The sequence below is a fragment of the Falco rusticolus genome, chromosome 13 (genome assembly GCF_015220075.1).
Source record: "Falco rusticolus isolate bFalRus1 chromosome 13, bFalRus1.pri, whole genome shotgun sequence".
Taxonomy (NCBI): domain Eukaryota; kingdom Metazoa; phylum Chordata; class Aves; order Falconiformes; family Falconidae; genus Falco; species Falco rusticolus.
In genome coordinates, this window is record NC_051199.1 from 3628970 (window position 1) to 3647075 (window position 18106).

At 47.5% G+C, this 18106-nt stretch overlaps 1 protein-coding gene across 2 annotated transcripts in view; it reads left to right on the top strand.

Moving 5' to 3' along the window:
• The window catches only part of LOC119157101 (serine/threonine-protein phosphatase 2A regulatory subunit B'' subunit alpha-like), a 60870-nt gene extending 44604 nt beyond the window's left edge, over window positions 1-16266 (top strand). Inside the window, exons 8-14 of one of the 2 annotated variants that reach the window (XM_037407656.1) lie at window positions 493-649; window positions 2713-2761; window positions 3281-3370; window positions 4345-4520; window positions 5065-5183; window positions 7407-7513; window positions 11836-16266. In XM_037407656.1, coding sequence (XP_037263553.1) covers window positions 493-649; window positions 2713-2761; window positions 3281-3370; window positions 4345-4520; window positions 5065-5183; window positions 7407-7513; window positions 11836-11932 — 795 coding nt within the window. In that variant the 3' untranslated portion in view covers window positions 11933-16266. Of the gene's footprint in view, window positions 1-492; window positions 650-2712; window positions 2762-3280; window positions 3371-4344; window positions 4521-5064; window positions 5184-7406; window positions 7514-9239 lie in introns of both variants that reach the window. The other variant, XM_037407657.1, reaches the window with a different exon arrangement.
• The last annotated feature ends 1840 nt before the right edge of the window (window positions 16267-18106 follow it).

An 18106-nucleotide genomic window follows, 5' to 3' on the forward strand; every position in this document is an offset into this window, starting at 1 on the left:
CTCCCAGTTAAACCAGACTAATTCCTGCCAGTGACAGCCCAGGGAAATTGGTGCGATTGGTTTGATCTGCCCGAGATCCATCCCTCCTTCCCCAGTCCAGGCATGAGTCTGGAGCAAGATGATTTTGTCCTTTGGGAGCCATGGAAAGATGTGTGATGTGTAAAGATGTATCTTGGTTCCTGTGGAGAGCTGTGCGCTTGCTGTCATAAATGGCTCTGAGAGTCTCCGGTGCAGGTCAGGAATGTTTCACAAATAACAGATCCCAGCTGAGACAGCAGTTGTGTCCTTGTTTCTCTGCCTCACTCTTCACTGTGGCTGAAAATCAGCAGAAATTGTTCACCGAGCGGCAGCAATACTGTGCATACGTACGCTAACCGGGAGGTTAAGGCTGTTGAGGAATGTGGTACCCAACTCCCGCAGAGGCTGGGGGGCTTCGGCTGCTGAACTGCCTTTGTCGAGGTTTAACTTCCCGCTTTATTTGTGCTCTTCCAGACGCTTGCTCTTTTGGAAGAAGAGGATGACATAAATCAGATCACAGATTATTTCTCCTACGAGCACTTCTATGTTATATACTGTAAATTCTGGGAGCTGGACACTGACCATGATCTTTACATCAGCCAGAAGGATCTGGCTAGGTACAGTGACCAAGGTATGCTGCCTGCAAGCTGTGGTGGGACAAAGGGGCTTGCTGGAAACAGAATGTTCCCACTAAAGAGTAGCTTTAATTTGGGTAATTTGATGCCTCAAGAAACGTAAATAGAGTCATCTATCTCTTACACAATCGCTGATTTACAGAGACACTTGTCGGGGCTTAGACACAGGGAAACGCAGTACACGTTATTTTCTGCCCGAGTAGCTAGAAGGGGAACGTCTGTTCACGTGTGGGTCACTGCCAGAAGGACAAGCTAAAATAACGTCTTGAAGCTTGCTCATTATTTACTAAGGGTTTTGCAGGAGCTTGGAAGTAGGGACAAGAAGGACAAGCCCATGTGAATTTCAGAGATTGCTGAAGTGCAATCCAGTAACACATGAGAGAAACACCCGAGTCCAGCAAAGCGTGGTGCATTCAGTTTGGGGGTGTACTCAGGGGAATCTCTCTTGACTTCAGCGTGGAACTGCTTTCTACAGCTTGAGCAGATGCTATGGGTTTTCAAAGGTTCAAGGGCTATGGATGAGTTAATGGAATACAAACCCACAAAAGGGCTAAAAAATCCAAAGGCACTTGTTCTGTGTGTGTTGTGCTAGACGGAGGCACTCAGGTCGGCTCCCTTTAGGATTACACATGTTCTGAGAGCATGATGTGCCCGTGTGGACATACTGCCTGTTGGGACTCATGGTGTAATGTCTGGGGCAAGAGCTTGAGCTATTGACCAGCACGTTTAATCCCGAAGACGAAGCTTTCTTGGATTCTTCCATGTGGTTGCTGCACTTTTTGGAAGAGTAGGTCTGGGAGAGAGAATCCAATTTGGGGAAATGTGTTCAGCCGCAGGGTGTGACTGAAGTTGGCAGGAGGGGTGACGTGTGTGGTGGGGTGGGGTGGTGGGTAGGGCTGCAGGGATCCGTGACAAGTTGTCAGGCACTGCTGGAGCTCCGGGGATGGGAACAGCATTGTAGGCGCCGAGGTCCTGTGGGCTGAAGGAGGAAAGGAGGAAAGGGGGGTGAGAATGACAGCGCTGTAGGTGGGTGTGTGTCAGGGCAGTGTGGTGGCCCACGTGTCCTGAGTGCCGGTGTTCACAGGAAGACCATGGGGGTTCTGGGCGAGTGTGGCAGCCACAGGGGCCAGCGGTGTCGATAGGGCTGAACGGGGTGCGGATGGAGGAGTGCCTGACTTGGCGTGGGGAGATGGGAGACCTGGTCCCTTCTGGGGGGATGAAGGGCGTGCTGCACGCAAACCTGCAGGGCGCTGGTGCTGGGGAGCCAGGTGGAGGGGTGCTGTGGGCAGGGTGAAGGGGAGAAGCATCGGTGCAGGCGTAGAGCAGCCTGTCAGCACTGGGGTTTGAGGGGGGTGCAGGCTGGGTCTGCCTGGCTGGGCTGTCAGAACTGTGCCAGGACTACAGAGGCGGTGGAGAATATTTAGAAGGTGCTGTGGTGGGGGTCCAAAGGAAGCGTGTCAGCAGTCTGGGAGGGCGAAGTCGGTGCAAATCCTGCTCAAGACTGGTACTTGCTGCTTGCTGGTGTGGCTCTGTCATAACAATCTATCCCACGTGTTTCCTGGCTGGCAAATCCTTGCTGCTCACCTAAAATTATCCTTGTTTTTCATTGGCCTTCCCTGCAGCAGGGTTGCTACAGCTTGCGCTCTGTTAACAAGTGTTTTATAGGGATTCGAGGTGTGATTTTTGCTTGATAACTGTAGTTCTTCTGCAGTACACACCGAAACAGTCTCCTATCAGCAGAATTTGCTTATGTGACTAATGCTACAGCAAAGTAGGAGTAACACTGCCCACGTCCAGGAATCCAGATAACATACAGTTGGCATGTTTGTGGCAAAATGTGGTGGTTAGGAGGATACAAAGGCAGGCACACAGGGAAAGTCATCTTTGTTTTTTATGAAATGCTGCTAAACAGAGACCAGTAAAATGGTTAGACAGGCAGTGTAGACAGAGCATTCTTTTAGCAATGGGAAATGGCTTTGTTAGATTCAGCATAAGCAACTGATTGCCATTATTCCTGTGACCTGTAGCTTCATTTTCTCTGTGTTTTCTTTGTTTCCAGCTTTATCAAACAGGATTATTGAGCGAATATTCAGCGGCGCTGTGGTGAGGTGAGGAATAGCATACTGGCTGGGGATAGAAGTGTCAGGCTGATCAGAAATGCAAGATACTCTCAAAAATCCCCACTGATCGGAATGGTTTCCAACATGGTGCTCCAGTTGGAGCTGCCTCAAGACGGAGTGAGACTGCTGGGTATCTTAAGAAAAAATCCCATAGGATGACGACCGATAGACCTCATTGTAGAACAGCTGGGCACAGCTGGAGGGAACATGCACCATGTGTTTGTGCCCCACAGTGGCACAGGGATAGCTGGAGAGCACTGCTGGAGAGCCTCCAAAAAGTAAACCAGCCCAGCACTCGCAGTGGGAGGGGGTGTGGGAGATGAGCCCCAGCTCTGCAGGGAGAGCAAGGCAGCGACTGCTGTGCGGGCTGAGCGGGTGGCCGTGCCCCGTTTTCTCTCACAAATTATTTGGGGCTTTTGAAAAATGTTGGATAACATTGTGAGCATTGAGGAGCCTGATGATTTGGGGTTTGGTTTTTGTTTTTTTCCCCCCTTGTATGTCTTCCAGAGGCAATGAAGTTCAAAAGGAAGGCCGCATGAGTTATGCTGATTTTGTGTGGCTCTTGATTTCGGAGGAAGACAAAAGGAGTGCCACAAGGTCTGACTGATTTTTGTGTATTAGTAAAAGTATGGAGATGAGCAGATAAGATTATAGAAAATTCTGTGACGTGCTGCTTTCTATGAGAGATGACAGCTTTGGTGCCAGTGATTATTAGGGAGAAAGCAACTTACTGTCAACATTTGGTCAAATCGTTTGCCTTTCTTGAGCAGAACTTGTGTAGAAGCAGTTTTCTTTAATGTTAAACGTCTTGGTAGTCACCAATCCCTTTGGTTACCCCATGCCATGAAGCGATAAACCCATGAGGCGTTTGCAGCAGACAGGCATGTGCCCTTCATGCATGTAGTAAGTGTGTAAGAAGGGTTTGGAGGGAAACTTCACTGTGTCACTTTGTAAAACCTGCCTGTGTGCCTGGTTTGTACAGCCACTGGGAGGCTGTTGTGCAGAGCTAAACTAGAGCTGCATGTGATTATTAGGACAAGGAATCTTATGAATAAAAATGAGAAGAAGAATTCATAAATGCGGTGGTGAAGGGAGGATGTAGAGTGTAACTGCCTGAAAGCATTGCTTTCTGTATGAAGGAGTAGAGGAAATAACTGCATACCATGTGTGCCTCATCACCCACCAGGGTCACTCAGGGACAGGCAGTGTCCCGGGTTCGGAGCTGGTTGTATTTGGCCAACTTTTGCTGCTGAATCAGACAGGGACACCCTTACCTACATGAGCCAGTTGAGCTGCAGCACAGTGGACACTTGCTACAGCTACCAGGTGAAACAGGTCACAAGCATGGCTGTACTCACAAGCCACCTAGGAGGCTAACAGGAGGTGCTCTTGAGTGTTGGCTTGTGCCCTGATCCTTCCCAAAGGGTATTTTCATCCCTGGTTTTATGCCAGCCTTTGGGCAGAAGAGCACTAGGGGATGGGAGAAAGGGGACGTGCATTGCTGCAGTCTCTGCTGTGTGGATTTCCTAGTGCAGTGCTGTGCTTTCACTAGTCCTGTCTCTTTTTCTTAGTATTGAGTACTGGTTTCGGTGCATGGACCTGGATGGGGATGGGGTGCTCTCCATGTATGAACTGGAGTACTTTTATGAGGAGCAGTGTGAGCGGATGGAAGTGATGGGCATCGAACCACTGCCATTTCATGACTTGCTGTGTCAGATGCTTGATCTCGTTAAGCCAGAAAGGGAAGGTAAGTCCTGTTTAATGAGAGTTTCCATCCTCTTTGATCTATATTGGACTGAGAAAGTCACGCCACTGTGAAACCCATCTGTAGGTAGAGCCTTGAGTTAGAATCGCAGCGCTGAAATTACTGTGCAAGGTCAAAGTCTGAACAGTGACTTTTGTGCCATAATGTTATGCGTCAGGAGGTTTGAAATACTAAAACAAGAGACCTTGTGAATTAACTTGCTGGAACTGGAGCAACAAGTCTTGTATGTTCCAGCTGTGGCATGTGCTCACAGCCTGGGTTATGAAACTGGACCATGCCCATTCACATTGATTCATATTTCACATGGATGTGAAAGACCTCCATATGTATGTGGAATTTAAGCCTAATAAACATACCCATTTATTGAATAATGTTCAAATCCTTGACTGACTTGGGAAGAAATTTTGTAATATTGTAGCATACTGGTGTTATAATTAAAACTTACTACAAAACTGACAAGGAACAGGTCCAGTCTCTCACTAAGTTAGAACTCAGTAGAACAATAATGTGGTTTTTTTTCCTGTAGGAAGAGTAACCCTGAGAGACCTAAAGAGGTGCAGAATGGCTCATGTATTCTACAACACGTTCTTCAACTTAGAGAAGTACCTGGACAATGAACAGAGGGATCCCTTTGCAGTGCAAAAGGTATAAATCACCTTCATTTCTAAATACAGGCCTTCTCAAACCTGTTTTTGGAATGCTGCTGGATGAAGGGAAAATCCAACGGAATCCAAGAAAACTCTTTGCACGAGTAGGGCAGTCCAACAGCGGAACAGGTTGCCCAGAGAGGTTGTGCTGCTTCTATTCTTGGATGTTTTTAAGATGCGACTGAACAAAACCTCAAGCCCCTGATCTGACCTCATAGCAAATCCTGATCTGAGCAGAGGCTGGGACTAGGGACCCCCAGGGTCTCTTCCAGCACCAGTTATACTGCTGTTCTGTGATGTGGTTGCCATCACTGATCCTACTACACCAGCCCTGGCAGTGCAGTGTGTGATTCTAGAGAGAAGGAGCGGAGCCTGCTGTGTTGCGCTGCAGCTGAAGGAGGGGGCTCAGCTGCGCGAGGAGGAGCCCGGTTTGCTCAGGTTAGAACGGAGCTGTGAGATTCAGAACCTGAGATCCCATTTGTCCCTTCCCAGCCCCTACACAGCTGCGGCCATAAATAAGTAGGCTACATGTGAAGATTCATTCAACATCTGGGGTGGAGCTTGCTCCTTAAACCAGCACTAACGATCTTCCCGTAGCCTAAAGAGAACCAAAGGGAGAAACCTTCTTTACAGCGCAGGGGCTGAGGCAGGTGAGGTGCCAGCTCGGTGATGAGGCCACACACGTGGTAGTCTAGATGGAAGGTTTGGGGGTTGCAGGTTGTGCCTGGTTATCAGCCTGGCTGGACTGTTATTCATCATCCTCTCTGGGATGATACAGGAGGAGATCGTGGGGTTTGTATTTTGCAGTTGCTGCTCACCGCTACCTGCGGGATGTTCAGAGACTTGAGTTTTGCCAGCTGTTGGTGTCAAGTCCCTCACTTCTGGTTCCCCTTGCATATCCAGTGAAACCAGATGTGACTACGGCTGAAGAGCCTTCTGGGAGATAGTCTTTGTCTGGTCAAAGTACAGTAAAGTGGAGGGGATGCCAAAACCGCCTCTGGTTCCCTCCCAGCTGTTCTCACATAACCTGTAGGGGGAACTTTGTGGTTCCATGATTCAAGGCTTAAATACAGCCCAAGCCAGAACCATCCTGGTTTTTTGTTTGTTTGTTTGAACCGGATTATAAGGGCAGTCAAGTGGGGCTAGGGGGAGGATAACTTGTTATCCCCATCTTACAACAAATGGCAGAGGGCCAAATATATATATAAGGATATTATTCTGTAACCTGCTCTCAAACTTGCCCAAACTCAGTGTTGTGGTTTAACCCCAGCTGGCAAGTAAGAAGAGTAAAAATGAGAAAACTCATGGGTTAAGATACAAACAGCTTAATAGGTAAAGCAAAACCCGCACACACAAGCAAAGTAAAACCACTTCCCATGGGCAGGCAGGTGTTCAGCCATCCCCAGGACAGCAGGGCTCCGTCACACATAGTGATTGCTTGGGAAGACAAATGCCATCACTCCAAATCCAAACGTCCCTCCCCCTTCTTCTTGCCCAGCTGTATACGCTGAGTGTGGTGCCATACGGTACGGAATACCCCTCGGGTCAGCTGGGGACGGCTGTCCTGGCTGTGTCCCCTCCCAGCTTCTCGTGCCCCCCAGCTTCCTCGCCGGTGGGGTGAGAGGCAGAAGAGGGCTGGGCTCTGTCAAAGTGCTGCTCAGCAGGAATGAAAACATCCCTGTTACCAACACTGCTTCCAGCACAAACCCATTTTTACAGTACCAAATACTAGTACAAACACAGCACCAAAATACTGGGTACTGTAATCAAAATGTAACAAAACCCAGCACACTTAGCAAACTGTGAGGAGTTCCTGAAAAGATCATTTACAGTTCAGATTTAATTAAAGATTTAAAATCCCTAAGTTCTTTAACCAATATCAAACCTACCGGTGCAGGGCCTGCTGAGCTACAGCAAATAAAATGTGCCGTTACGGGTGTTCAGCGTTTCTGAAATGAAGCCGGCTCAGTTAGTTGGCAGCTCAGGTCACGTGCTGAGCTTTATAGACTAAGGGATGTATTTTTTCATAATCATTTGTGTGCAGACGTTAAAATAGTTTGAGATAATTGTGACTCGGTGCCTTCAGTTAAGGCAATTTTTGCCTCGCTGTTTTTATACAGTTGCTTACTAATCCTAGAATTGCCGTTCACGTGTTTAGACTTACTGTGAACAGCGGTAGAGAGGTGTGGACGTAGTGTGCTTGACTGTCTGATCTCTTCAGGACGTTGAAAACGACGGCCCTGAACCCTCTGACTGGGACCGATACGCTGCTGAGGAGTATGAGATTCTTGTGGCCGAGGAGTCTGGGAACGAACAGTTACAAGAAGGGTAAGCACAGGCACTGCCCGCCCTGGGGACACGCCACCTGGCTCCTGCTCAGGTTTAGGAGGAGCGTGTGCATGTCACTTTTCGCAGAACTAGTGGATTAGCGGACTTACCATTTGGACTCAACACTGGAGGCGTGTGAAGCCTGAAACTGTTGCCCCAAAAGGGCGTATTGGTGTGTTTGTCACAACGGGCTGCTTTGTGGGCAGCCCTTTGCATCGGCGACAGGCGCTGCAGTAATGAAGATAGCTGGGAAAAAGGACAAAGCCTTTTTCTTTCGGCAGCCATACGAAAAAAAAAAAGAGATGGAATGACTTCTGCTAGTCTTGGCCATGTATTGACCACGTCACGCTATCGTAGATTAGAAGCTGTAGCTCTGTTACATTTATTACACTAGCAGAGACTTTCTTCAGTCAAATAATTTTACGTCCTGGCAACCATCATGCCTATTAGTCTGTGCTCTTCATAAGCTGTGTTGCAACATTTTCACTCATCTACTAAGTTTGTTGAGACTTTTTCTTTAAAACACTGTTGGTGTTTCTGCAATATCTACACTCATTTTTGCAGCCCTCTAGAAAATCATGGACAGACACTCTCGCTATTTTTGGAATCAATTAATTTAGGCAGAGCAGTTGCTCCAGAACTCTCTGTGTGCGAGGACCTCCTGCAGAGGCTCCTAATGGAGACCCAGTATAATTATCTTCTAGATTTGTGTCTGTGTTAGTATCTTCTTGAGAATATTTCTCTGGAAGTCTCCAGATTAATAACAAACATCCAAAGAATGCTTACCCTACGTTAATCTTGCATGATTCAGGATTTCACCCCTTCTTGAACAGTATTTAGAGCCATTAAAGTAAAAGCACTGAGAAAACTGCATAATTTTCAAAACTTCCCACACTGGAAATTGTTTGGGATAACAGTAGCAGCTACTAATTAGCCACAGGGATTTGCAAAGCTATTGAGAGCTATCTTTCCTTCTCTCCCTGTGATGTGCATCCAAACAGCTATGAGCTGTTCCCTCGTCTCCTTTGAGCTGCCTTGCCTTTTTGTGGCCTTCACAATGGAAAATGAGGTAGCACAGGATGGAAGATAAAATGGATATATTCCCTGAAGCTGCTTTGCAACACCTGTGTCCTCAACACAGAAAAGAAATAGCAGTCTGCTGTAAAAGCTTTGCAGGACCATGCATACCCAAACTCACCAAAACCAGAGGAAAAGTGGTAGGTGATGTCACATTTTTGAAGTCTAAAACAGCTGTGTCTTCCTGTAAAGAGCATGGCAGCAACCTTGCTGCTTGCTTTTAAGAGCCCCTCAAAAGCTCTGTAGTCATGGCAGCCAGATTAGATCTCATTTGTGGAGCATAGCAACAGACCAGGCAGGAAAACAGGAAGGGAAAAAGAAAAACAAAGAGCTGGATGCACAGACAAATTTGCCAGCAACAGGCATTGAGTTTTTGCGCATACATTATTTCTGGGTGTGCAGAAATAGAGAGTGGGGACAAAACAAGACAATTTGAGAGCTGTATGGGAGACTGGAAGATTTTTGACTAAGTTAGCTGGCAGAATGTGAAATCTGGTATTTGTCTTATTAATACATTTGAAAATAACCATTATTCAGCAATCACAGATGAATTAGTAAGCGTGTGCCACGTTTGTGACTTAGCCCTGTCCATAGCTTCTCTGAGTGGAAGGTTTCTAAACCCAGTCAGTGTCTGTCTGGCTGTCTGCAGGCTTGTCCATGAGAGTGCACTGCTCCTGGAAGAGGGATCTCAGCAGGACCGTGGATGCTCAGAGTGACTTCAGGGATGCTGTGACTCTATGGAGAGCTGCAATCACCAAAAATGAGAGAAAGGTGTCGTCTTGCTCAGGACAACAACGAAGCATCACGTTTCACTAGAAGCTTAAGCTGATGTGAACACCCCCCAGCCACGCGCCGCTGTATGCACCTGTGCGGGAGACTCAGCCTGTCCCTGGGGGATGTACACACTGTCTGAAGGTGGCACCAACAGCTGAGTCTGACCAGCACCAGCTCATAATGCAGATAAAAGCATTGGGCTTGCAGAAACTTTCGTGCAGTCTTGGCTATGGCAGAAGTGGGCACCGCTGTTGCAGAAACCAGTTTCAGCCAGCTGATGTACGTGGACGCCACAACTGCCTTCATGGGAAAAGTCAGTTCCTCCCTCGGGAGTGGAATAAGGAGAGAGAGGCCATCAGTTATGCTGCTGGTAGGACAGAATCCCCCTCACCTGGGCAGCAGGGAGCGAGGGCACCATCCATGCGGAGCAGTGCTGCTCAGAGATGGATAAGTGGGACAAAGACAGGATCAGGTGATGTAGATGATGTTGGTTTAGGCAGCTCAGACCATTGCTCTTGTCTCCCTCAAGGCAGCTGATGGCTCAGTCTCTCGCTTTCATGAGCCCAGCAGCATAAGGAAGGGAAAGGGGGAGGGAGTACATTGCTGAACCACTCGCTCACAAAAATGTTTGCCAAAAGGAAGGACAAAGAATTTCCTGGAGCAGTTTGCCTCCCCTGAACAAGCTAGAGCTGCCATGGTTGAGCCTTGAGGAATGGGCGTTTCATCTGCATGAGCCTGCATTTGTATTTCTGGGACTGTTAAGCTTTGAAACTGGCCTGGAAGGAGAGAAGGTAATTATCTGTAGTGCTAATCTCATGGAAAAGCTGTCCCTTGGATGCTTCCATTTTTCCAAGGTGGGGAGGGCAGGCACTGTTGAGCCTTAAGGAGCAAAAGCATGAAGTAGAAGACTCACTCACATGGGAAAGGACAAGGGAAGGCCCTTTTGAAGCAGGTGTGAAAAGATTTAGTCCAGAAGCAAAAGACACTGGGTAAAAAAGTTATAATGGAGCCCCAAGTGCTAGTGAATGTGCAGGATAAACAATACAGGAAAGAGGTCCCATTCCACATATCGAAAAAAAAGGAAGAAAGCTAAGAGAAGCTGGTAAAATGGAAGAAAAAGGGACACAAGAGGAACATTCTCAAGAACAGCATTCAAATGGAAATTAAAAGTTTTCCTCAGCTGCATCATCTTAAACCAAGGAGCCATTAGAGAAACTGAGGCACGTACGAGCACGCCGGGGCCGTTCCCAGGCGGGGGGCAGGGCCATCCAACAGGCACTGCTCAGGCAAAACGCATGTAGAGCGCGTACTTCTGGGCAACCTTGCATGCATCATCAAAACAGTTACTGGTGTAGCATCCAGACCGTTGTTTCCCTTCTCCCACTTATGCAAGAATCCAGAAGGTGGCAGAATTACTAAGCAGGTGCTTTCCTTTATGGAAGAGAAGATGAAGATGTTGGCCCGGGAGATCTCTATGCTGTTTGTCTCTTCTTCACATAGGGATCACCGGACTGTAGCATAGAATCCCCCCCACAGCAGGGCATGCATACAGGCTCCCAAGGGCCTGCTGTGCCTATGTATGGGTTAGTGAAGGGTAAAAACAGCGCAGGAAGTACCAGACGGTTCATTCTTGGCACCATCCGTGCTGGGGTATCAAAGGAGTCAACCTTTTTGCAGCACAGTTTACCAGTGAACAAACGGGAGTTACTCCTGTGCTTGCCACTGGAACTCCTGCTGCAGCGTTTCCTTCACGAACAGCATCGCTCTCAGAGCAAAGGGAAGATTTCCCATTTCCTGGGAGCTCTGAGAAACTAACCTGTAGCGTGCTGAGACTGGAGGGAGCACATCTTCAAAACATCATTTCTCAGCAGTAGGGATGGGATGAGAGCCCCAAAGCAATGTCCTGTAAAGCACGGAGCCCAGCCAGCCCGAATAGTGCAACTGCCTGGAGCTGAGAATTCACAGCTAAACCTCCTCGGGCCATAAATGCTAAGACCTGGATCTTCAACTTCAAACCAAGTGAGAGAGGAACATGACAGCACGGCCACAATTGTTCTTCTGCAGATGTCAAAATACATCCTGAGCCAGAAGATGCTTTGGAAACCAGGTGTTCCCGAGCAGGTCTGAGCAAGCCAGAGCTCCTCTAGGGCTTGGACGACTTTATTTCTCCACTGAGCTAACAAGACTACTGCGAGCTACTGAGTATTGTTACTGAAACTGGATTCAAGTTTTGTGATGCTGAGCACCAGTGAAAAGTCGTTCCAGACCTTAGAGATGAGGATGGATGGGAGCACAAAGGCACGTCAGCGGTCAGAATACCAGTTACTGCCACACTGTTTTCAGTCCTTAGAAATACCCTCCTCGAGGTTAACGTCTTGCATGTCACTGTGTTTTAGCCAGCTGTTTTAGTAGCCACTGAAAATGCTGTCACCAAAATACGCCTTTTAAAGACATACCTTTTATCTTTGCAGATCATTTGAAGAAGACTATGACACAGATGAAGTCTTATCTCCCCCTGAAACTGGAGACAAGTCAGACAAACTAGTTTTCTCAGATCTCTCAGCATAGAGATGTGGAAGACATTTAGTCAGTATCTTTCAAACTGGATAGCATTCAGTCCCAAGACACTTAGGGATTTTTCTTAAATCCATCATTGGAGCAATGTGCTTTATTTTGTACACTGTAACTTGAGAACCCTTTTTCTCTTCCTGTATAATTGCAATAAGGTAATTTCTATAAAAAGGCTTTTTACAATGTGTTATCATGCACGCTCATTAAAAATGGTGATTGCACCTTGTTTCATTTATATATAAATTCTGTTATGTCCCTAGATGTGCAATAAATGCCAGCATCTAACGATTAACTGTAACAACTGCATGCAACATCTACAGTGCTCATTTCTCAGTTCAGCCCTGTGCCGGTCTGTCCCCTTGACTTTATACCAGGAGTGACAAAAGAGCTGCCAAATTAACTTAAATGTATGTCTAGAAATCTTTTAAAACACAAGTCACAATGAAGGTTTTTTTGGGGTATTTTTTTTCTTTGCTTACTGTCCTGGAACCCAAGGCAGCATGCCTGCCCGTGGGGAGGGTGCAGTGCCCTGTTGTGCTGTAAACCACCGGCTCTTACAATTGACACTAGACGTATTTTACTTGTGTGAATCTGTGGATGGTTAAAGCACTACCTGGTGTAATGTTTCTCTAAGAATTAGAGACATAGTTAATATTTCTACATATTCTCCTCTGCATAAGAGGATCTTCCTTAGGCTAGTGATTTGTTTCTGTAGAAGTACTTGCTAGCATATTTACAAAGAAACCCACCATACGCTGTTTGGCTGATGTGTTGGAACTGCTGTGTCTTGTGCGCGCTGGTTCCGTCCATTCCTTGGGTTCTCCTTTCTTGTGTCGCCAACCTGTAGCCTTCTCCAAGAGACGAGGCTGAGATAACAAAGAAAAAAACCCAACCCTAACCTAGCATGCTAAAATTTCTGTTACCAGAGGGATCCTTTAACCGGTAAAGGAATTGGTCTGCAATATTGCCAAACATTTCTCTTCCACCCATGAAGCGGGCCCCAGTCTCAGAGAGGAGATGCTGTGACTAATGAATTCTTGCTTTAAGTGCAAAATTAAACTGACTTTCCCTGTGGAATCACAACCGGTGTCTCTCGCAGGAGCAGACACTGCTGCTGGAGCTGCTGCTCCTCGCTTCAGCATCCTCTTACCCATCCTCAGTTTTAGCCGTCATAGATACACAAGTGGAGCTGGTACCTCCTCCAGCCTGGGACAGCTTTCAGCTCCTGTATTTTATTTCAGCTATCATAGTTGTGGCCAAATATGTAATGCTGGGTTTGTGTACACTACGTTTCTTCCTACCTTGCTCTAAGAACACCAGAGCGTGCCTCCTCCGGGCGTCCCTGCCAGCACAGCCGGGAGCTGCCGGTGCCAGGGCCATGTCTCCGGGCAGGCACCTCCTTGCCTGCACTGAAGGCAGAACCCGTCCAGTTGACCCGTGTATTCACACACACCCCGTTAGCCGGGGGCATTTTGCACGTACAGAGCCTGGCACATGGAACATCAGTCCCTAGATGGTACCTCTTAGTGTTAATAACCAAATAAGTAACCAGCTGGTCACTACAGATTCAGCTTTTCCAGGAGCCCTTGAAGCGCAGCGCCTGCCTCTCCCTGCCCGGGTAGAACATGCTGCTGCCTTGCTGGGGTGAGTAACTCTCCTCGGGATCAAAATCTAAGAGAGGGAGTTTTCAGCTGTACTGGGCTCGGGGATCCATTTTATATTTATTGAACAAAGCTGCTGTTTTATCCAGATGCATGCACACACACACACACAGCGGGGATCCTGGAATCGGTATCTGGGAAACTTCTGGATGCCCAGGTTATTAGCAGAGGCGCTGCAAGATAACTTCCATTCCATAAGAAAAGACGTAAGCGGGGAGCACTAACGGAACGAGGATAATGCAGCAAACACTCAGGAGCGGCTCTGCTGGACACCAGGGTGTTTGAGTCTCATCTCCATCATCAGTGTGACCTCGAGGGGAAAGCTTTCCTGGAGGTGATTCCACAAAGGCCCGAACGCAGAAGGAACAAGGAAATGACTGCAGGAATGAACACAGGATGGAAGTCACACAGCTGCTAGTTGTAACCAGCTGCGCCCGCTTGTCACCAGCAAGCACCCAGGCAAAGCCGCCCACCGCTTCGCTGTCGGGGGCCCCAGTGGCCTTTTCCTTTGATAAGATTTTACATCTCTCCAAAGACAAAGATTCCTCAAAGGAACAAGAAGAACCTGACCCCATTCTAGGCTGAAACCGAACCCTTGTGTTACTTCAGCATTGCTTTTACCTCCGTAAGCAGCAGTACTGGAACGTCCAGTTTGCCAGTTCCATCAAGCCTCATTCCAGAATAACTTAGTGATTGTCTCCAGGGCTTTAACCGTGGGCAGCCCTTGTGCCTCAAGGAGAAGCAGCTCTCCTAGTGCTGTACAGAACAGTACAATAATTCAGGTTGGAAGAGACCCACAGAGGTCTCTGCTCCATCTCCTTGCTCAAAGACAGGCCAGCTTCAAAGTCAGAGCAAGCTTCTCAGGAACAGATGCAGCCGAGTTTTGAAAAATCTCTATATAGATGGCGATTCTGCCGCCTCTCTCTGTGTTACACGTCCTCCTCCTCCTCCCGGTGGGAATTCAGAGCCACATCCTTTTCCGGGAATGATGTATATTCCTGGGAATGCACAATTTCTTTTTCACGCAAGGAGGGAGTTAGATGAAGGGCTGGAGGACTTGCCTGTTGAGCAAGCAACACCCTGTCCTGAAGCACAGATGGGTGCTGGGGTGCAGACACGGCCCGTGACGGGCTGCAAGAGCTGCTGCTGCAGCAGCCCTTGGTGCATCTCTCTTTTGGTTTGCATTTCTGTTCTTGCTAGCTCATACCTTGAGCCTACTCCTGCTCTTCCTGCGCGCTTTGCTCACCCACCGCTTCAGGATCTTTCATCCTTCTCCTCAAACGCCTTTTGCAGAGAGGCTTTAATTTGACCCATCCAGTTCAGACTTCCATCTCACATCACACCAGTCTGCCTAAACTGGCGCCTTGCTTTTTGAAGAAGTCAGTATCCTGAGCCTGGTAAAAATTACCGATTCCTTTTTGAAGGTTTGGCTTCAATAAACTGAGACAGGAGCTCGCAGCTGCTCTGCTGAGCCCTTTGGCCCCCGAACCCAAGGCCCTCTCTCCTACAGAGGTTCACCACTGCTACGGCAAAGCAGAGCGGTTCCAAACCCAAACATGCTTTCTAGTAGGTCACCACAACAAGCTAATCAAAGAAAAAAAACCCCAATTTACAGCAGATGATTTGCCTTACATGGGAATATAAGGACGAGCTACAGAAACAACCGCTAGCATGGCATCCGTGCAAAACTTGCAGTAATCTGTATTACTTACTCTAGGAGTAGAAATCCTCTCACTAACACATTTGAAAATAACCATAATTCAGCAGCCGCAGATGAACGGGTAACAGGGGTGTCCTACACCCTGTCAGTGACTGCCCTGCCCACAGCTCCTCTGGGTGGGAGGTGAATCTGCAGCCTAGAGGCAAGGAAGATTTGGGAACTCGTGTCCCGCTTGGCTTTTCTTTCTGGGATAGTCAAAGTGTAAGACAAGGATGTTTGTGCATACAAACCCCAGGAGCTGGTCAGCTGTGCACCCCCCCAGCTCCAGAGGTCAGCAAGCTCGCTACAAGGGAGCGCCCCAGGACTCGCTCACAGGAACCATGAGAGCCCACCTCGCCCCGGCTCTGCCTGCCCTCTCCCGCTGGCAGCGCCACTTCAGGTGTGACATACCTTCGGAGACAGATCATGCATTTTTCATTGTAAATCCAGCTCAGACGGAGGTCTGTTATGAGCTGGATTCCTTTTTCCTTATGAGTAGTCAGGAAAGTGATTAAAATTCACTTGTGCGTGATAAAAAAAAAGCACCCGTGTTTATTTGTTCTCTCTAGTCTGCTCTTGTCTAGCAAAATTAAGGTCTGTGTCCTTATAAAACGCTTGCTTTTTATTTCTATATTCACAAATACTCTCTCTCTGCAGTACTAAGACTGGAGATACGGCTTGACACAAGCACATGCAATTACTGCTGGCAGGGTACTACCATGATTGTGGGTTTTTTCCTTCCTCTTGCAAAGCCTCGGCAGTAACGGCTGCTGCCGGCTCCCAGCAGAGGCAGGTGGCAGCAGCGGCGATTCCAGGTACCTGCAGGAACCTGCTGAACACCGTCCTGTGCTCCCGGAGTGAAGGGTTTAAGCGTGAGGACTCGAGATGCTCTAACCAAGGTCTTGTGCTTAGTTTCTGAAACAAAACATGCCTGCGAGACCAAAAAAAAAAAAAAAAAAAAAAAGAGGTCACCCAAGTATTGTTTCAGCGGTATGTATTTCTGGAGTACGATGTTTCTAAATCGCGGTATTTTGGGTCTATGCAGTCAAAAATGAACCTTAACAAAGAGCATGAGCTGCTGTAAGAAAAACATGTAAACAGCGCTTACCCTTTTGTCCTGAGCTGTTCTCTGGATCGCTGGGTGATGGGTTTAGAAACTGAGTATTTAAGAATAAAGGTTCTCATACTTTGTAAAAGTAGCTTGAAGACATTTTGTGCTGGCATGGTTTGATCCTTGTATTTCTACTTTGTATTTTCTTCATTTTTGGCAAATAAAGGACTTCTGAATTTTAAAAGCAAAACCTGTCTCATAGTGGTGGGATAAAGCGTTACTGCTTGCTTCATCTCCAGCCGCTGCCCCGGAATCACGTTCCCTGCTGCTGCTGAGCTTGCACCACCCAATGGTTCCCTGTCAGCAAGCCTGGCACCTCCAAAATTCCAGCCTTTCTTCTCAAAAACCCTGCAGCAAAGCACTCCGACCACTTACCTTCCTCACATCTTCACCCTTAACATGGAGCACTGTCCCTGTGCTGACTCACCTGAATGCCAAGCTCCCGCATTTTAACCTGTCCTGAAAAGATAGATACCTCTTGGATCTTCTATGGAGAAGGAAAAAAAAAAAAGAAAAAGGAAAAAAAAAAAAAAAAAGTAATGCATTTTCTGATTTCATTATATGCAAATGCTCAAGCAGAATCACTGCATTCTCGTCTTCCTTCATCCGGGAGCCTGAGGGGTCAGCATTCCCTTGCATGCCTAAATCTGTCTATAGCACAGCCACTTTTTGGTGGGGACTTTGGATTTTTTTGGAAAATATCAGAGGCACTTCAATTTGAAATGTTAAATAGGACCAAAGAAGATGGCTTGCAACATTATCATTACTACTTTATATAGTAGTATATATACCTTTCAGAGTGAATTTTGTCAGCCATGCTGCATACCTGGAATGATTCTGACATGTAAAACTGTCCTTTTCTTATCATTTCACATCTCAGACAGTTAGTTAGCAATCAAAAGGGTTGTTATAATTTGTATAAAAATTCAATACATAAAAAATTGTCTGGGGGCGTGCGCTTCTTGCATATGATAAAAAGATGCTTTTATTCTGGATCACACCAGACTTGGCACGATTCATGCGCCACATCTGTATGATCTTTTTCTTGCAAGTCTATCAGAGTTTCATCGACCAAGCAGCTCCTTGCCGTGCCGGCGGGACCTGCCCTGGGAAGCAGGCTTTTCTGGTTGGATTTTCTGGCTGGCTGCTGCATTGCCACTCTACAGGATTTTTCTGATAGTACAAGATTTGATGGTGCTTACAGGGGGGCGGCCTCCAAGGTGTAAGGATGACACCCATGGAAGCAGCTGTGCCAGACGACACCCGTTAGCCGCCGCCTCAGTCTGTGATGATGTTTTAAAACTCATACGCACGTACAAGAACATCTGCAGGGGGTTCAGCGGGAGCAGAAGAGTCTGTGCTGATCCCGCTTGTCCACAGGCACCGCGCCACGGGGCGAGTCAAGGCAGAGAGCGAGAACATCACCTGCATGAATGAGCTGCTAGGCGAGCAGCACGGACAGCGCAATCCAAGTGTTCACTGCCAGTTTTGTTCCCCTGCCCCTCCTCCCTCCAGGATTTAATCCCAACCAGTGATTTCACTGATGTGCAATACATGGAAAGAGCCTTTCCACTCAAAATGAAAGTTTAGGTGTTTTCTCTTTCTCGAAGGAGCATCTTCCACACGTTCAGATCTGGATGGCCAAAAGCACCAGACTCTGTACCGCTACACATGACCACAAGTCCACCCCTTCCAGAAGG